The 17,519-nt window shown below is 40.3% G+C and overlaps 1 protein-coding gene across 8 annotated transcripts in view; it reads left to right on the forward strand.

Annotated features, from left to right (window-relative positions):
• The window catches only part of TENM3 (teneurin transmembrane protein 3), a 456,764-nt gene that overhangs the window by 407,544 nt on the left and 31,701 nt on the right, over positions 1-17,519 (forward strand). For all 8 annotated transcript variants that reach the window (XM_019534649.1, XM_019534650.1, XM_019534652.1 and 5 more), the window contains 3 exons: positions 4,543-4,775; positions 5,331-5,485; positions 6,467-7,341. In XM_019534649.1, the coding sequence (XP_019390194.1) occupies positions 4,543-4,775; positions 5,331-5,485; positions 6,467-7,341 (1,263 nt within the window). The remainder of the gene's footprint in view (positions 1-4,542; positions 4,776-5,330; positions 5,486-6,466; positions 7,342-17,519) is intronic.

Genomic DNA, 17,519 nt, shown 5'->3' on the forward strand with positions numbered 1-17,519 from the left:
TGTGGATTTTTCTTTCCCTAATTGTAGAATTTTTTTGTACTTGAAAAGTCATGTTTCACATATGTTGTTTCATATAGTCAGCAAAAAAATTCACGACTAAATATAACATTCATAATGTTTATAGTGCTAATGATGAGGATTGTGTGGTGTTCTCCTGTTGCATATTTTCGATGGATCACTGTTACCAGCCTGTAAGTATATAAAGGGAGTGCATCAGGAGCTGGGAGAACATCTGTTCGTCAGGTCACCCCAAGGAAAGACAAGGTCTAACGGTCACAAACTCTGGGAAGACCATTTTAGGCTGGACATAAGAAAAAACTTCTTTACTGTCTGTGTCCCCAGAGCCTAGAATAGACTCCCCCCCAAGAAGTGGTGCCAAGCACCTACTTTGGACACTTTCAAGAAACATTTGGATGCCTGTCTTGCTGGGATCATTTGACCACAGCTGACTTCCTGCCCCCTTCAGCAGGGGGCTGGACCCAATGAACTTGCAAGGTCCCTTCCAGGCCTTATCTATTACATCTATTAAATTTATTTCAAGCACTGCCCATTTGGTTAGAATGCTGCTTTATCTAAGATCCCTGGCTTGCATTACTTTATAGTTTTAACAGTATAACCATGTTCAGTACCTCAAGAGAATGAATTACTCTTCTGAAGCCTTACCAAACGTTTGCATACTGCTAAGTATTTTAGAGGATGAAGCATTCTTGTCTAATGAGGTATATTTCCATATGATTTAGCTGCAGAATTCTCCACTACTACTTGTGTAACTGGTTAAATTCTTAATGGTGGCATTTCAGAAATTGGGCTGGCCAGTTGAGGAGGATGCATTTTCATGCTCTAGTTTGTGCAAGTGCATGTGCCTACATATGCGTGCATGTGCATACACATGCAGTCTCCAAGCAATGGAACTCACACAGTTAATACACAAGGGAATACAGTAGGATTACAGAGTCCTTGACTGCCAATGGGGACCTTCCACATGTTGAAGAGCTCAGTGTTCCTAGGCCACCATGCTGTTTACCCCTCACATAGAAAGTCACGTATGGGACCAAAGAGGCCATGGCAATCGTGACTATGGAGTTACTATCTAGGAAGTTTCCTAGCTCCCATGCACGCTGACATGACCTGCTCTAGAATTAAGATTTGCCTCTTAACCGATGGGTATGGAAGGGGAGCTGTTAATCCAAAGTCAGTGTTCAGCCCGTGAAGTATGAATGCAGATTGCTGTCAATGTTACAGAAATTGGAGGGACTTTTCACAGTAGAAACAGTGAAGTGGTAGACTCTTGTGAGATGTGTTTGCTTTGAAGTGGGGATAAGGCAGCATACCTGGTTTCATTTATAAAATGTTTAGATTCTGAGGAAGCTTTCTATTTAAACTAAGAAATAAGAACGGCAGCCTTTGACAGGTCATTTTGTAATGCGTCAGTACTGAACTCTGAAGCAAAGAGAATACACACAAAGAGGATATCTTTTATTGGATCAACTCTAAAGTTGGGGGAGCCATTGGACAAGCTTTTGGGCATCAATTGCCCTTCCTCGGGTCTAAAAAAGAGGCCGACACAGCCTGAGCTAAATATCAGTGGCTTGACAATGCAGATCAGGTTCATGCTGTGATACGCTGAGGATCTGACAGTGATCAAAACTCAAAGCTGAACTGATGTCTTATACATGCTGTTGCCTATAGATGATTAATGCTGATAGGCTTCATGGAAGAAGCAATTATTTTAAACAGGAAGGTCATTTGGTGAACAAGGAGATACTCCAAGTACATGGGGCATAGAGGAGAGAGTAAAAGAATACAGAAGGGGCTTTGAGGCACATGCAGCTTAGATGGCATAAAATCAGTTGAAGAAGCAGAATAAAGAAGGGCTGAAGTAGGGATAGTATTTCATAAAACATTGCAGATCCTGTAGATGAAGGCAATAAGAAGCAGCCAGCTGGAGCAATTAAAAGAGAGAGAGCATGGTAAGAGGCAGGAGGAGGAAGATAATTTTAGCAACATAATTGTTGACAACATTGGTAACAACACCTAACACTTCATTCTGATTTTATATAAACTGAAAGAACAGGGAAGGGTAACAAAGTTAGGACAGTGAGGAGGCTGCAGTGAAGAGGTAATGGCTAGGCTTCAGTCTGCTGTTTAAAATATAGTTTTAAAAAGTATTTTTATTATGACTTTGTAAAGTAGAGCAAGTAGAAGTTAAGCCACAGTAATTCATAGTGAGGCTATATATACCAGCCCATGGTGCATGATTGCATGCTCTTCAGAGCCTCCTACCATGATTTGAGCTATGCTGAATAAGTTAGGAAGTAACTGAATTTAAAGTTTCTTTTCTGGTTTTGCTGGTCTAAGTCAGGACCTTACTATTATTGTAAATTACAAGGAAATAAAATGATCTAAGTAACCAATCAGTGTCCCCAGGGACCATGTACTTCGGTTTCTACTGCTTTCAGCTGCTCCTTATAGCATGCAAATCCCTGTAGCATGGTTACTAATTGTAAACTTTTTCATATATTACGTAAATCCTTGAATTGTGCCTTGCTCTTGTGAACTAACCATTGGTGTTCCTATGGCAAAGTTAAGCCCTAATATTCAACTTCTGAGATTTCTATTACAAATAAATACTAAATGCAAATCAGGTGTGTCTCAAAAATATTCTGCCTTTAAGACATTTTCATATAACAGCTCTCACAGCATAATCTAACTGAACAAACTCCACAGCTGACTATTTTCTCAAGAATAAAAAGCACCGTCAGATTACCATCCATTTAATATTGTATTAATTAATGTACTCGTTAGCTTGGGTAAGAAGAATGATACCAAATTATTGTTATAGTTAGAATTTGTTGTTTCAAAATTAGAAACAACAGGAACCCTAAAAAATTTAGAAAATTAATATTTATCTACCCCTGGTTACCTGTCATGTGGCCCTTGATGGCTTGCCAAAACATAGTAAACGGCCCTCTGCCCAAAATAATTGTCTACTCCATCATTTACAACTACACTAAATAATCACTTCAGATGTATTTTGCGTTATTCAACATATTCCAAATATAAAGATATTTCTTAATGGCCAAAGTGATTACGTAAATCAGTACAAGTTAATACACATGTCAAACAGTGATAAATTCTTTGCATATCAAATAACATTGGTATAAATAACGGCCCCGTGTAAGTTAAAAAAGAGTTGCAAGTCTCTTTCAGCAATTAACCTGGTGCTTTATGAAATTAACACACATTTAATGTAAACATCTATGCAATGCTCTTAGCTGTGCTTTATAAAGTTCAGTTCTGAAATAGAGGCTATTACAAAAGGTGTTAAGTGCTGCACATTTTAATGTCATTTGGCTGTTCATTTGATTTCTTTCCTCTGAGCCAAGATGTGTAAACACTTACATCCAAAGACAATATTATGTATGTGGCACAGTAGTCTATATTTTAAAGCAGATAGCTATAAAAAGCTGTCCCTGCTAAAAGACATAATTTGTTCACAACTTGTTCACATGGGTCTCTCTTGCTTTTTGCAAGTGGCAGTACATAAAATGTGTTACATTAGCACAGTTATTTATTTACAAAATGTGAGGCATTACATTCTGTGAACAGATGTTTAGATATCTCCAAGATTGGTAGATATGTTTTAGCGGTGCATTTGCAAACATCAGAAATGGAACCGACTTTTCTGGCACCGACTCAGTGCATTACGAGGCGATCAGAAATTGCCTCCTGTACTTGAATGACCTCATTTTAGTTCTTACTGCTGTAAATCAGGTCAAGAATCCAAAGTGAAGCAGGTTAAGTTTCTGCATCATGATATATCAACCAAGAAGGGTACTCTCCAGAGTGTTTTTTTTATTCCCACCAGCAGGCCAGAAAAGACAGTAATTCTCAATGATGTGGTACCACAAGAACAGCAAAGTGTATGTTTCTGGTTAGCAATATATGATTTCACTGTGATGAAGGATATGCTGGCAGAGGTAGTGGTTTTGTGCCAAAATATATAGTAATTTGAAAACTGACTCTGTATTGAGAAGAAAAGAAGAATTGCACTCAGGGCTGTGATGACAAAGATGATGTTCCCTAATGTGTTAAATCATGCATATCACGCCTTAGAGAGTAATAGATTAAACCAGTACTGTGAAAGATGTCTTATCTCTGGCTTATGAAGTAATATGAATCCTGTCTTATCTGTTTATGAACAATATAAACCATGCACCCCAGCAGCCCTATATAAATTGTAATAAAAAGTATATGAAGATAACAGTGACTAAATATAAGCCAGAGACTTGGCTACTCTGCAAAATGTTGGATCAAAATCATGATCCAAATGGCTGAGAGTTTTAAGAATCCATTGCTTTGCTTTGGTCCAGTTCAGAGAGAGGAGTCATTTCTAATTGAAATTGGGAACTGCTTTTATTCTTTTTAGGTCCAGTATGTTGTAATCCTTCCGTAATCTGAAACTGTCTTATGTGTAATTTATTTCTCTGTGTTTAACTACAAGATCTCCTTTATGTTTAAATATGTGATCTCATTTTACAGCAGCAACCCAGCTCACAAATACTACCTTGCAACCGACCCAGTCACAGGAGATTTGTATGTTTCTGACACTAATACACGCAGAATTTATCGGCCAAAGTCACTCACTGGTGCAAAAGATCTGACAAAAAATGCTGATATAGTAGCAGGAACTGGAGAGCAGTGCCTTCCGTTTGATGAGGCAAGATGCGGTGATGGTGGCAAAGCTGTGGAGGCAACTCTCATGAGTCCCAAAGGTAAAGGAAGTTATCAATTCACGATAAGAAAAGAAAATACAGAGTTGGTGCCTAAGTCTGTGTAACAGTGGGCTTCATTCTTTACTCACAGCTGTGCTTCTGTGGGCTTTTCATCTTGTTTTTGTAGCTGGGTCATAGAAAATGAAGCTGAAAATGGCCAACGCTGATTTTGCCATAACTGTCTGGCATTCAGTGTTGTGCACCATTTTTCAAACCATCATAAAAATGTGTATTTAATCAATTATAGTCAAAGGCTTAAAAATTATAATGGAGCGTGCCCATTTATTCTGTTTTTCAGGTAAACTAAAATACCAGACGCCTCTCATTTTACTATTTGTAGAACCATATATGTAGTCAGTGAGTGTAGCTTGTACAGTAAATTTTAGTTCATTATGTTGTGTATTTTTATAAATGGTTATATCACATACTTGCTAAGACCTGTTTTCCATCTTTAATTTGCAAAAACCCATTCACTAACATTTTGCAGCTAGCTAGTAAAGATGACAAATAAACTGCTAGTGCAATAAAACTAAGGTTTGTTTCTCTTGACTAAAGGAATAGCGATTGACAAGAATGGATTAATCTACTTTGTTGATGGGACCATGATCAGAAAAGTAGATCAGAATGGAATAATATCAACTTTGCTTGGCTCCAATGATCTAACCTCAGCACGGCCTCTAACGTGTGATACTAGCATGCACATCAGCCAGGTATTTTTAAAATGCTGCTACTTTGAAAGGGGGGATTCAGATTAGGTTCCCTTGCACAGCTTGGTTGCTACTTAAAATAAAATCAGATGGAACATAATTGGATGTTTATATGTTTAACACATTTTTAAATAAGAAACTTTATTCCAGTGTATTCTACTAGCCAATAAATACTGGTGTATTCAGTTTTTTCTGTGCACCAAGTTAATTATGGAACAGAACAATATAATTATCAGCAAGAAATATTAAGTACAGTAATAAAATACCAGTGCAGTAGCAAATATATTAGAACACTATTGGCAAGCTGATATTTTTAAAACAACTGAGCCATTAAAGTCCTTAGTCTATTAGTGTGAATACCAGGACAGTCTAGAGCACTAAGAACTAGGACTGTGCAAAGCTTCAGTTGCTGATTCGACAGGGTGGAGATTCGGCCTGATTCAGTGGCCAAATCTCCGAATCAGAATTGATTCAGAAGACCTTTTAATCTCTCCAAATTGAATCGGAACCCTCCAAATTGATTTGGAGAGATTCGGAAAGATTAGATGATTTGGGCATAGACACAGCTTTAAATGTTTTTTCTACGTACCTCAAGGTCCCAGGTGGCTCATGAATGCTGAGATGCTGGGGCGGATGGAGCAGTCCACAGGAGCATGGGGGGCTCCCCAGCACACTCAGCAGCAGACCCAGAAGTGGACCAGAAGCACTTCTGGTTCACTTCCAGGTCCGCCAGGGAGTTGCCCATACTTTTTAACTGTCTTTCTTGCCTATAAATCCAGCGCACGTTTTGGTAAGATCTATACTTTGACCCCCCCAAAAAAGGTGAATTTCAGTATTCTTTTTCAAAAGATATGTGTCTCATCTGATCTATCAAAATAGAAACACCCTTAAAGTATTATCTAAACGCATGTTAAATTTAGTTGAGCAAGCCAGTTTCACTGAACCCAAGTTAACTGACCTAATGAAACCCTTTTCTTTGTTAAGGTACGCCTGGAGTGGCCCACAGATCTAGCAATCAATCCAATGGATAACTCCATTTACGTTTTAGATAACAATGTAGTTTTGCAAATTACTGAAAACCGTCAGGTCCGTATTGCTGCTGGGAGGCCGATGCATTGCCAAGTTCCTGGAGTGGAGTACTCTGTGGGAAAGCATGCTGTACAAACCACTTTAGAATCAGCAACCGCTATTGCAGTATCCTACAATGGAGTACTTTACATTACAGAAACTGATGAAAAAAAGATCAACAGGATAAGACAAGTGACAACTGATGGAGAGATCTCTCTGGTTGCTGGAATACCTTCAGAGTGTGATTGCAAAAACGATGTCAACTGTGACTGTTACCAAAACGGTGATGGCTACGCTAAAGATGCCAAACTGAATGCCCCTTCCTCCCTAGCTGTGTCTCCAGATGGCACGTTGTATATTGCTGATCTTGGAAATATTCGGATACGAGCTGTGTCAAAAAACAAACCTTTGCTGAATTCAGTGAACTTTTATGAAGTTGCTTCTCCAACTGATCAAGAGCTCTATATTTTTGATGTTAATGGTACACACCAGTACACTGTGAGCTTAGTCACTGGAGACTATCTGTACAACTTCAGCTACAGTAATGATAATGATATTACTGCAGTGACAGATAGCAATGGGAATACTCTTCGTATAAGACGGGATCCCAACCGGATGCCAGTGAGAGTGGTATCTCCTGATAACCAAGTGATCTGGCTAACTATAGGCACCAATGGATGTTTGAAAAGTATGACTGCCCAAGGACTGGAGCTTGTTTTATTTACTTACCATGGCAACAGTGGACTTCTGGCAACTAAAAGTGATGAGACTGGATGGACCACTTTTTTTGAGTGAGTACAAAAAATATCAAGTTTTATGATTTCTCCTTCACTTAACCTACATATTATCATGATTTGGACTCTAATTTTAAAAACAATACTGCTAACAGAAACAACAGTTTTCATTCCTATACTGTCTTTATCGGTCTGACGCCTACATAACACACACAACAATTTTCATTCCTATACTGTCTTTGTTGGTCTGACGCCTACTTACCTTTAATCTGAAAAACAATCTTAGATTGATGATTCTGAATCTATATTTTATACTTTAATAAAAATAATTACGAGACAGCAGTATACTTTCATCCAGAGAGTGATAACTCAGGCAAACAAGCTTTTATAGTTTTGCATTAAAAATCTAGAGTTCTCTCTCCTGTTGCTCATTAGAGTCACGTTGGAGCTACAGTAAATACTAAGTCACTGTCATAAATTTACTCTAGTGCCCAAGGTTGTCTGTTCAGTCTTTTAATGGGAAGAATTCTGTGAAATGCGTCTTTTGCCAGAAAGTAGAGAACATGCATGCAGGTTCTGATGGATAAAACAGCTAGCTTTCCCAGAGAGGGATCGTGAGCAGAGATTGTGATGAAAGAAGTGTGGGTCACAGGTGAAAATATCATTCCTATGGAAAGAAACTACTGAAAGTTCAGAAAGACCCAGGGGTCAGCAAAGTACACAGGAAATAGCACAAGGATGAAGGATTAGAGAACAAGCATGAACTGTGATTTTCTTTTTTTTCGCTAAGTTTTAAAAGTTTGAAAAAGGTGAACTGGTTTCCAGATCTTATAATCATCATGTTGTTCATGTCCATTTATAATAAATAGGCATCTTATCAAAAGGTCTTACAGAATTCTAGATTACACTGACAGGAAGAGGTCATGACATTTTGTACCACTGGGTACCAGTGGTACCACTGAGTTCAAAACCTGTTTTCTTGCAGACAGTTTTATCTCATAAAGAAAGAAAGATACAGATTGATACACACAGGATATGTTAATAAACTTACAATTTAAATACAGCAGTTTCTTTTAAAAGAAAACTCCTTATTTTCTAATTAATTCATGAAGGTTTTTTATGAATTAGGGGGTCTCAATCAAGGTATTGTGAACTCCAAAGGGCATGATGAAAACTAATTGGCCCCTTCTTTTTTACCCTTTCATACCTTTAGGATGAAACATAACAACAACTGCTGCCAAGGTCAGGGCCTATAAATAGCTTTCAAGACAGTTCATATGATAAAGAAAACAAAGTGCTGGTGTCAGGCAGTGGCTGCAAAGCCAGACATCTGTGCTCTGAGATAACTTTGCATTTATGTCTGCATACGTTTGGCTGAGGCAGTCAGAGGGAGGAACTGGAGCACCTGTACCTACACTCCAGCCTTTGTGTATGGCCATCAGAAGCATGAGAGCAGCAGGTGCTGCTTCCCTGCACATTGTGTCCTGAAGTGGAGATGCAGCTAGAAATGCTGATCCCTAACAAAGGCAGCAGGTGAAACAAAATTGCTGCCAGTTTTAAAGTGTTCTTACAGTAATCTGTAGGTTGGCAGAGCTTTCAAAGTCGGCACGTTCCCAGAACATTAGTGCATGCCTGTAATATTTAATTGCGCATTGGCACCTCATTGCATATCTTTTCAGGTCCTGCCAGAAAGATGTAGAAACAGTGAGGACACAGTGGAATGAGAAGCTGTTCATTCAGCAGGGAATGCATTCTTGTTGTCACAAGTTAAAAATGTCCTTTTAACTGTGAGAACAAAGCAAAGCTTTAAGTTGACTGCGAGTGGTTATCCCTCTCCAATGACAGCAAATGCAGTTTTAACTTGAATGCTTCTTGTGTAACAGATTTGGGGCATGGTAAGTTTTCTTATTGAAACAAGTATGTCTGCTGGGTACAGATGGCATCCTTACCATACTGGCATTCTTTTGGATAACAGATAACCCAGTGTTTTAATTCTAGCAGTAATTTCTCCCCATGTTACTTGTAATTATTATGTGCCTATTGTGATTTCATTAGCTGCTGAATGTACTTTAATGGCTTCCATTCAATCTCCAAAAAAGATTGTATTCAAAATCAAGTGGCTCATACTTCTACTTCTTTCATCACAAGTAGAATTGTGGGTAAAACATTTCATTAAATTAATCATTTCTGATCTACTGATTCAGTAAACAGCCATCTTTTCACCTCTGATCCTCCTCCATGCAGACATTCTTGTCTGCCTTAGGAATGTCCAGCTGGCTAATGGAGAAGAACCCTTGTGCTCTGACACTGAAAGGGCAGGCTATTCCCTTCAGTACGTATTAGTACTAATTCCATGCTGTTGCTTATGCAATTTATAAGCAATTACCTCACTCTAAAGTCTCATTAGAATTGCTTAACTGAAATAATTACAGTGTGGGCTAAGCCTTTTCACCCATCCACAACATAGAAATAGGGTTGCTACTGAAAAGACAGACCTCACTGAATGCATAGACCTATAGAGAGTGAAAGCACAAAAGAGCACAGCCAGTTTTTTTTGCCAAATCAGTGTTCTCTAAAAATGCATATGGTATTTTATAGATGTAAATATATAGTCACATACAACTCACAAAATGCAAGTTTAGAGTTCACTGTTTCCCTTTAAAGAAAAAGTAGATAAGAACAAGACCATTTTGACAGCCTTAAAAACAGAAATAACAAAGAGTATCCTTTTCACTTTCTTTCTTGGCTGCAGATTTTTTTGCTAGCGAATCTGACTTCCTGCTTACCTTCCTAAACCCCAACTTCTGTCAGTTATGGCCTGAATTTTAAAGAGTTTTGCAGCATAGGTTTGTATCTTAGTCTCTGCATAATTATGTTTACGGTGAAGGCCAGTTGAAAGAAAAATTAACAGCAGATGTCATTGGTTTGCAATATGCAGTTTAGATTTAGAAACGAAAGTGTTCCAATTTCAGGAGTAGCAAGTTTGATCATTTTGGTTTTTGGAAAAGGTTGAAATGAATCATTTTGACTCTCCTTCTGCTTTGATAATACCAGAGCATTTTCTTTTGACTTTATTGTTAGGTTTTGTTTTTACCTTTTATAGATAGATTATATTTACTTTTTTATAGTAAAGAATGTTTTGATATTGAAATGAAATATTGTGACAATAAAACTTCTGTGGAATTCCATTCTCTGGTAAATTTTAAGTTCATTTTTCCCCCTGTGAATTCAGAGTGTAAACAAATTTTGAAACGTTGGAATTTCCAACAGAACAGAAGTTTTCTAGGCAGCTGTCTGGCGGCAGGTTCTGCCATGTATTTTGAAACCACAGAAATTAAGTGAGAAAAACCACTGTGACTGTTATGACTAGAAAATCAGTATTTGGGCCCAATTTTGCAAATGCCTCCAACAGAGTGTAATAGTTCTGCTGTTCTGATCTATTTGTATGACTGGGCTCTACCCACAAGGATTTAGTTGCTGATTTCTGTCCCGTGATATGGACCGAAAGCAACATTTTGCTTTTGATGATCAGACCAATTGCCCTGATAGGGTTCAGCATTACAATTTATTTCTTTTCACATTTTCCTATTGAACAAATCATTCCAAACATCACACACAAAAAGATTTTAAGAAGTGTCTTTTCATGGAGAAATGTAAGGCTACTATGCCAGAAAAAAATGTTTCTATTCTCTGTTCCCATTTTTCCTTGCACAGTGGCTGATTTGCATGCATGCAGCTATAGATATCAATATGCAAACGAGCCACGTTTGAATTCATTAGGCCTGTAATTTTTTTGCCACAATTCATATGTTGATTATTACAAAAGATTAATATTAAATGTCCATGCTATTAATGACTGCAATACAGTAGATAAACTGCCTGTTTTATATTTCAGCGTTTCAGTTTTTGTTAAGGTAATATTTTTTTAATAAAGTTTTCATTAGTTTCATTTTTTTTCCATAATTACAACTTGAAAGTCTTTAACAGCTTGCTAAATCAAGAAATCAGGGGAAAGATCATCTGATAAAAATGCATTTCATGTGAAAAAAAATGTTTTAATGTCTCTGTACAAATGAATACTTAGCTACATTAAGATAGTAGCCAAGCGAAGGTAGTAATTTTAAATCATGTTAAGATAGTATAGTGATCCAAACAGCCACCATCCTTATAGTTATAAAACCAAACATGAGCAATCTGAACTGGGAAAAGGAGGTAACTCAATGATGATGTATATATTAAATTATAAATGCATCTTGTTTTAACTAATGATTTAAATCAGGGTGTTCAACCTCCAGCCCACGAAGCCATGAGACACAGCTGGATTCAGCTGAGCCATTGCCATGCACCAGGATCAGGACCAGGTCCCCCACCCCCCACATGTCCAGATCAGGGTTGTGTGTCCATATCAAGGCTGCCCTACCTTGCTGTGCCTCACACCACATCTCCAGATCAGGGCTAGTCTGTTCCCCACCCCACCGCGCAGCTGCATCAGGGCTGCCCCACCCCTGCCATGTGCATCTGGGTTGGGATTGAGAGCAGGACTGGGCTGCTCTTTGTGCTGCTCCCCCCCCCCCCATGCACTTCCAGTTTGGGGCTGCTCTGCCCTGCCCCAGAAAGATGGATCAAAGTTGGGCTGTGCAGCCCTCCACAGCTGGATCTGGCCCATCAGCTGGTGGATCCAGCCTGCAGAGGGATCTGGCAGCCAGTCCAACCAAAAAAGGTTTTGCACCACTGATTTCAGTGATTAATTCTATTTTATTATAGCTGTTTGTGTAGATGCCTTGGAACTATTTTTCTAACCATTTTACATGTTTAGGTGAGGTGCTCTTTTGCTGATACATATATATTGCATCATTTCTATACAAGCAGTTTCCCTTCTACCATTGCACATTTTGAGCTAAACCAAATATGCAAAACGAGTATCTTTCCTCAATTATTTTGAAATGCTCCTGCAAACTATTATCAATAACATGTGCGTGAAAACTTTTATTAGCCCTCGAATGAATCTGTGTAAGCCATTTATGTAGTTGGGATGCAAAACCCTCCAATGACTGTCAGATCTGTATGGGTGCCTGTAAGTGACGGTGTTTGCCAGATGAATCTGATTTAGCTGAGAGAGACTTAAAATGCCCCATTAACTGACTGGTTACCAATGTTTAAGAGCATAAATTATACCAGAAGGAGTAACTAGAACTTAGGTTCATCAAATTGAAAGCATGTTTAAAGCTACGTTCTTGACAGACCCTAAACATTTTGTAACCCCCCACCTCCCCACCCCTTGTCATTGTAAATGCAGAAGACTTTACAGAGCTTTATTTCTTGACACTTAGCAGAATCTTGACATGTAAGCAGTTAATGGTAGGGACAACAGTCAAGTCCTCAAAAAAGCACTGATTTCAAAGGTACACCAGATAGTTCTGATGACACATGGCATCAGTTCTGGAACCTCAACAGAGATATTATTTGAAAATCATTGGACTAGGTCCTTGGCCTTCTCGGGCTACAAAGCAGCTGTAAAACTGTCCTAGTGGAACGGGTGGGGATTCCTTTGGCATCAGAGAATCCCAGCATGGCAGAAAGCCAGCGCGGTTGGCTGTACGCCACCTGCTGGCATCCTGATCCACTGCCATGGTTACAGTCAGCAGAAACACTGATGCCAGATCCAACAGAGCAAGGGTCGCTGACAAGACCAGTTCATGAAAGGGATTATGTGATGCGGTTGTCTGCAAGACTTGATGGCCCAGGAGGTTTCTTCCAGTGTGTGTGTGTTAACTGCAAGGACGCATGCCTGTAGAGTGCCCTCCTGTTTCAGGTCTGACCTATTCAATTTGCTGTCAGGACGTGATGGAAGGTTACTTTGTTTGGCCTGAACTTCGAGGAAAGACTGGCTGTTGTGTCTGGGGGACTGTTGCATTCAGGGCAGCTGTCTGGTAGAAGGGGTGGGGTAAATTACATTTATCCTCAGTTTAGGCATAGCACTCAGAACTTCTTTGCTATTCATTATATTGTTCTAAACCTAAGGTGAAAAGCAACAGTGCATTTGGCTGGGATAGGAGAAAGTGTGGCTAAAGCACCTTCAAGTGACTGCAGTTAGTAATAGGTTTCCTGAGGGATAACTTAAAATAAACTTTCAGGCTTCTGGAAAGATGGCTTAAAGCTATTGTTCTCCCCTGTCCTTCAGTCCTATGCTAAGCAGCTCAACAAAACCTTTGTCTTAAGCAAAATATACTAATTCAGATATTCTTAACACTCTGCATAAAGATTGTCTCAACTTTCCATTTTGCAGCTAGTTTGGTGGCTTGGTGCTGTCTGATTGCAGGCATCCAGTGCTTTCAACCAACTTGTGAACGTTCTTCAATCTCCTCGCTGCTTCTAAGGGTGTATACAGCCTGTGCTAATCTTTAGTTTTCTCTTATCTTGTGAAAGATTTGTCTGTTGCTACCCATGGATCAGTTCCAACAGTTAGTGTCTCCTTCCTTCCTATTTTCTTTCCTGTTGTTTGTCTCTTTCTTTCAGGGCAGGGTCTCCCTTGAGCTCCAGACAGAACTCAGATGGCCTTAGGGGTAGGTGACGTAGGCGACCGCCCAAGGCACTGTGGTCAGGCGGTGTCACACGCGCATACGCATACACACACACACTCAGGAGGAGCTGGGTCAAGCAGTGCGAGTGGCAGTACCACGCCACTCTGCCTCTACACCAGACTGCGCCCCATGCCCCTGCCTGCCCGCTTCTGCCTGCTGCAGTGCCACTGAGTTAGGGCAGGGGGGAAGGGCACCGGGAGTGGGGCCAGCAACAAAATCCAAATTCACACAGGGCACCAGTTTCTTTAAAGCAGGCTCTGGCTCTAGATGCATCTCCCCTCAAGTCTTATTTACTGCCTTCCCAGATCCATGTGGCTCTTCAGAACTTTCCCTCCTGCTGCATTTCCTCACATTTTAATACCGACTCCCTGACCTTCCTCACTCATTCCAGTTTCCCTATTTCTCCACGGCGCATTTGGCTCTGTGCCTTTTCCAGTCCCAGTGAGGTTTTCCTCCCAATCCCTGCTTGTATCGTCTTGATGTTCCATCCCGCTCCTCCGTGGGTATTCCATGCCTTGAGCTCATTTGTCTTTTCTTTCCCCTCCTTTCTCTTCTGCTCAGATCTCGTCTCCAAGGGATTCCAGTGGAAATCAAAGAGAGTGACATTAGCAGCAGGAGAGCTCTTATAAGTTAACTCTGCTCCCACTGTTAAATTAACAAGCATTCCAGCCAATTTAGAAAGGTTGTAACATCTTGCAGAATGTGAAATCCTTAAGTTAATTTTTTTTTATGTAGTATGCCAGGTAAAATCCATGCAACTGCTTGATTACCGAGTACCAAGCTTTAGCTGTTGTGGGTCTTACTACTATTAATAACATGTTGTGTGTTGGCATTTTGCTCAGTGCCGTACAATTCAGAGTCCCTGACTTCACTTACTTTGCCAGGCATATATATATGGATGAAGTGCCAGCATTCTAGTGAAGTGCAGCAGCAGCAGAGACATCTCAGAAGGAAATTCAATTTTCAGAAAGAAAACAAAATATCTTCTTCTCCCTCCATCTTCCTGATGAAGGGCAGCATGGACATTTGGGGCCATATTACACATCTCATATTAACACTAGAGACTGCCAGGAAAGATGGGGGCCTGGTAACAAAATTGTTAGAGGTGCAGTTTTGTAAAAAATTGAAATACATGATGTGAACAAGTCAAATTGAACTGAATTCTGTGTGGCAAAAAGTTTAAAAGTAGACTTTCATGTTTCAATTTGATATCAAGAAGTTAGTTTTGATACTATCAAATATTTGTTAAGGCAGTCGTAATTGTGTGCCATGATACTGGTGATTCATTGGAATTTTATATTCCATTAACATTTTCATAATTAAAATAATGTTAAGTATAATATAAAAGTTCAGTGAAATTAATTGATGGTAGATGATGTCACATTATTTTGCTTCAGTAAATGAAACATACCCAAGGTTCCAAACAGGAGTTGTTCAGTTTCTTTTAGCGCTACTGGGTTTTTGAAGAAGGCTTTTTGTTTCACATTGCTTTTAATTATTTGTTATTCAATTATATCTGTAAGAGCTGAAAAATCTCCTTCAAATACTAGGCAGACCTAAAATCTGAAAGAAGTTTTTGGCTCTGCTCATCTAGAATGAGACTGGGCATGTCTACACGAGTTTAGTGTGCAGTTGACTAATTAAGTGTGCAGTAAATACCTTGGCATCTATATGCATGCCCTTATTAGGGTGGAGTAAACTAATTTACTCCACAGCAGTGCACATGTTGACACCGGAGGGGCTGGCTGGCTGGCTGGGGCACGAGGGTGCTTTGGTACAGGGGCTACCTGCTGGCTAGCACCACAGTGAAGCACACTTGTGCCCCAGCCAGCCCCTCCATAGCACGCTGAGCTTGGGGAAGCAGCCTCAGACTGGCAGACTCACCCCTGAGTCCCTACCAGCTGGGACTGCTCCAGTCCCACTCTGCATGCTGCGCTTGAATAAACTCCGGAGTTTATTGCTCTGGAGTTAATTGCTCCTGGGTGCGTATTGACACAGCGCACCTGGGAGTAATTAACTCGGAGCAGTAAGCTCTGGAGTTTATTCATGCGCAGTAATAGCATATGTAGACATGCCCTCTATATACTAGAATGATGTGCTATACATCTACCACAGTGGTAGGAGGATATACTGTAGATGACTAGGTTTGTCAGTTGTCTTTAGTATCACTCTGTTTTGATGACTTGTAAAACATTTTCCATTTACATCTAAAAATCCCACTTTTCCCCCCCCCCACCAGTACTCTTGCTTAAGCCTTGTGTAACTTATTCCTCATATGGTTTCTTATCCTGGGTTCATCACTTTTTCATATTCTTCATTTAGTTTGTCCTGCATTGAATTTAAGTTTTGCCTGCAGCAACTTGCCTTCAGAGACACCTCTCTGACTTTTTTTTGTGCAGCTGGTATTTTGGCATCCACTCTCCAGTTCTAACCCTCCAACTGCTCCCAAGGACACCTCTGAAGGCATGCTAGTCACCTTTAAACTCTCCCTGGTTAAGTCCTGAATGCCTTACATATGTTTCCCCCTCAAATCCCATAAAGACACAGTTCAGAATGACCTACAGTGGGGAATGGGAAGTGACAGGCCCTCTACCAGCCAAGATTCCCTAATTCTCTGCCCAAAGGGGCATAAATTGTAATTGTAGGGAAACCTTTAAATGATGTTTCTGGCAGAAGCTCTTATGTCATTTTAGGATAAACCTTAATGTAGTCTTTATTGCAACAACTTAAATAGATCTTCCTAAAAGCAGGACAGAGCTCTCAGACAGTCCTCCCCGCAACACACACACACAAATACATGGAGCCCCCTGAGTGGGGATAATGTCTTATCACATGATGAGTGTTACACCCTAAAATCAACTGTTTGGCCATCTGGCACTCCCCAAGTAAATGGAGGTCTGAGACTCTTGCTTCTTTCCCTGTCCTAGATAAATACCGCTTTTCTGACTGTCTGCCCTCTGTCTACTTTCAACTTTTTTTTTTTTAACCAGGCAGTGCATTTCAAATGAGTGGGGGGCAGGGAACAGGAGGTGGCAAAATTGCTATCTTCTGCTTTTCACCAGTCAAAGATGTACCTTAAACAGAAGGAAGTCTCCAGAAAACAGATCTCAGGCAGGAATCTTCTCTGTGTGCTTGTCTACAGAGGGTCTAACTTGTATTTGGGCCTGTGTAGATATTATGTAACGTGACTATACTTCAGTTGCTCGGGGCTTCCGGGGGGGCAGTTAGGACGGCCAAGGGGGAGATGGAACTGGGACTAGCTACCCAGATCAAGGACAACCACAAGTCCTTTTTGAAATACATGGGCAAAAAGAAGGTTCTGGGTAACACGGGGCTCCTGCAAGACATGCTAGGAAATCTGGTCGGCACACCAGACGACAAAGCTAATCTGTTTAATGACTTCTTTGCTTCCATTCTCCTGAGCAGGGACTGGATCAGCCCCCCCATTGGGCTCCCCTCAGGCCCCAGGGGAGGCGCATCTAGGCCAAAGGTCAGTGAGGATCTAGTCAGGGAACTTCTGGAGGGACTGGACGTATTTAAATCAGCTGGTCCTGACAATCTCCACCCCAGAGTGCTGAGGGAATTAGCTGAGGTCATTGCAGGACTCCTGGCACGACTTTACGAGCACTCGTGGTGCTCTGGTGTGGTGCCAGC

Source organism: Crocodylus porosus, unplaced genomic scaffold (assembly GCF_001723895.1).
Source record: "Crocodylus porosus isolate Cpor-Errol unplaced genomic scaffold, CroPor_comp1, whole genome shotgun sequence".
Classification (NCBI taxonomy): domain Eukaryota; kingdom Metazoa; phylum Chordata; order Crocodylia; family Crocodylidae; genus Crocodylus; species Crocodylus porosus.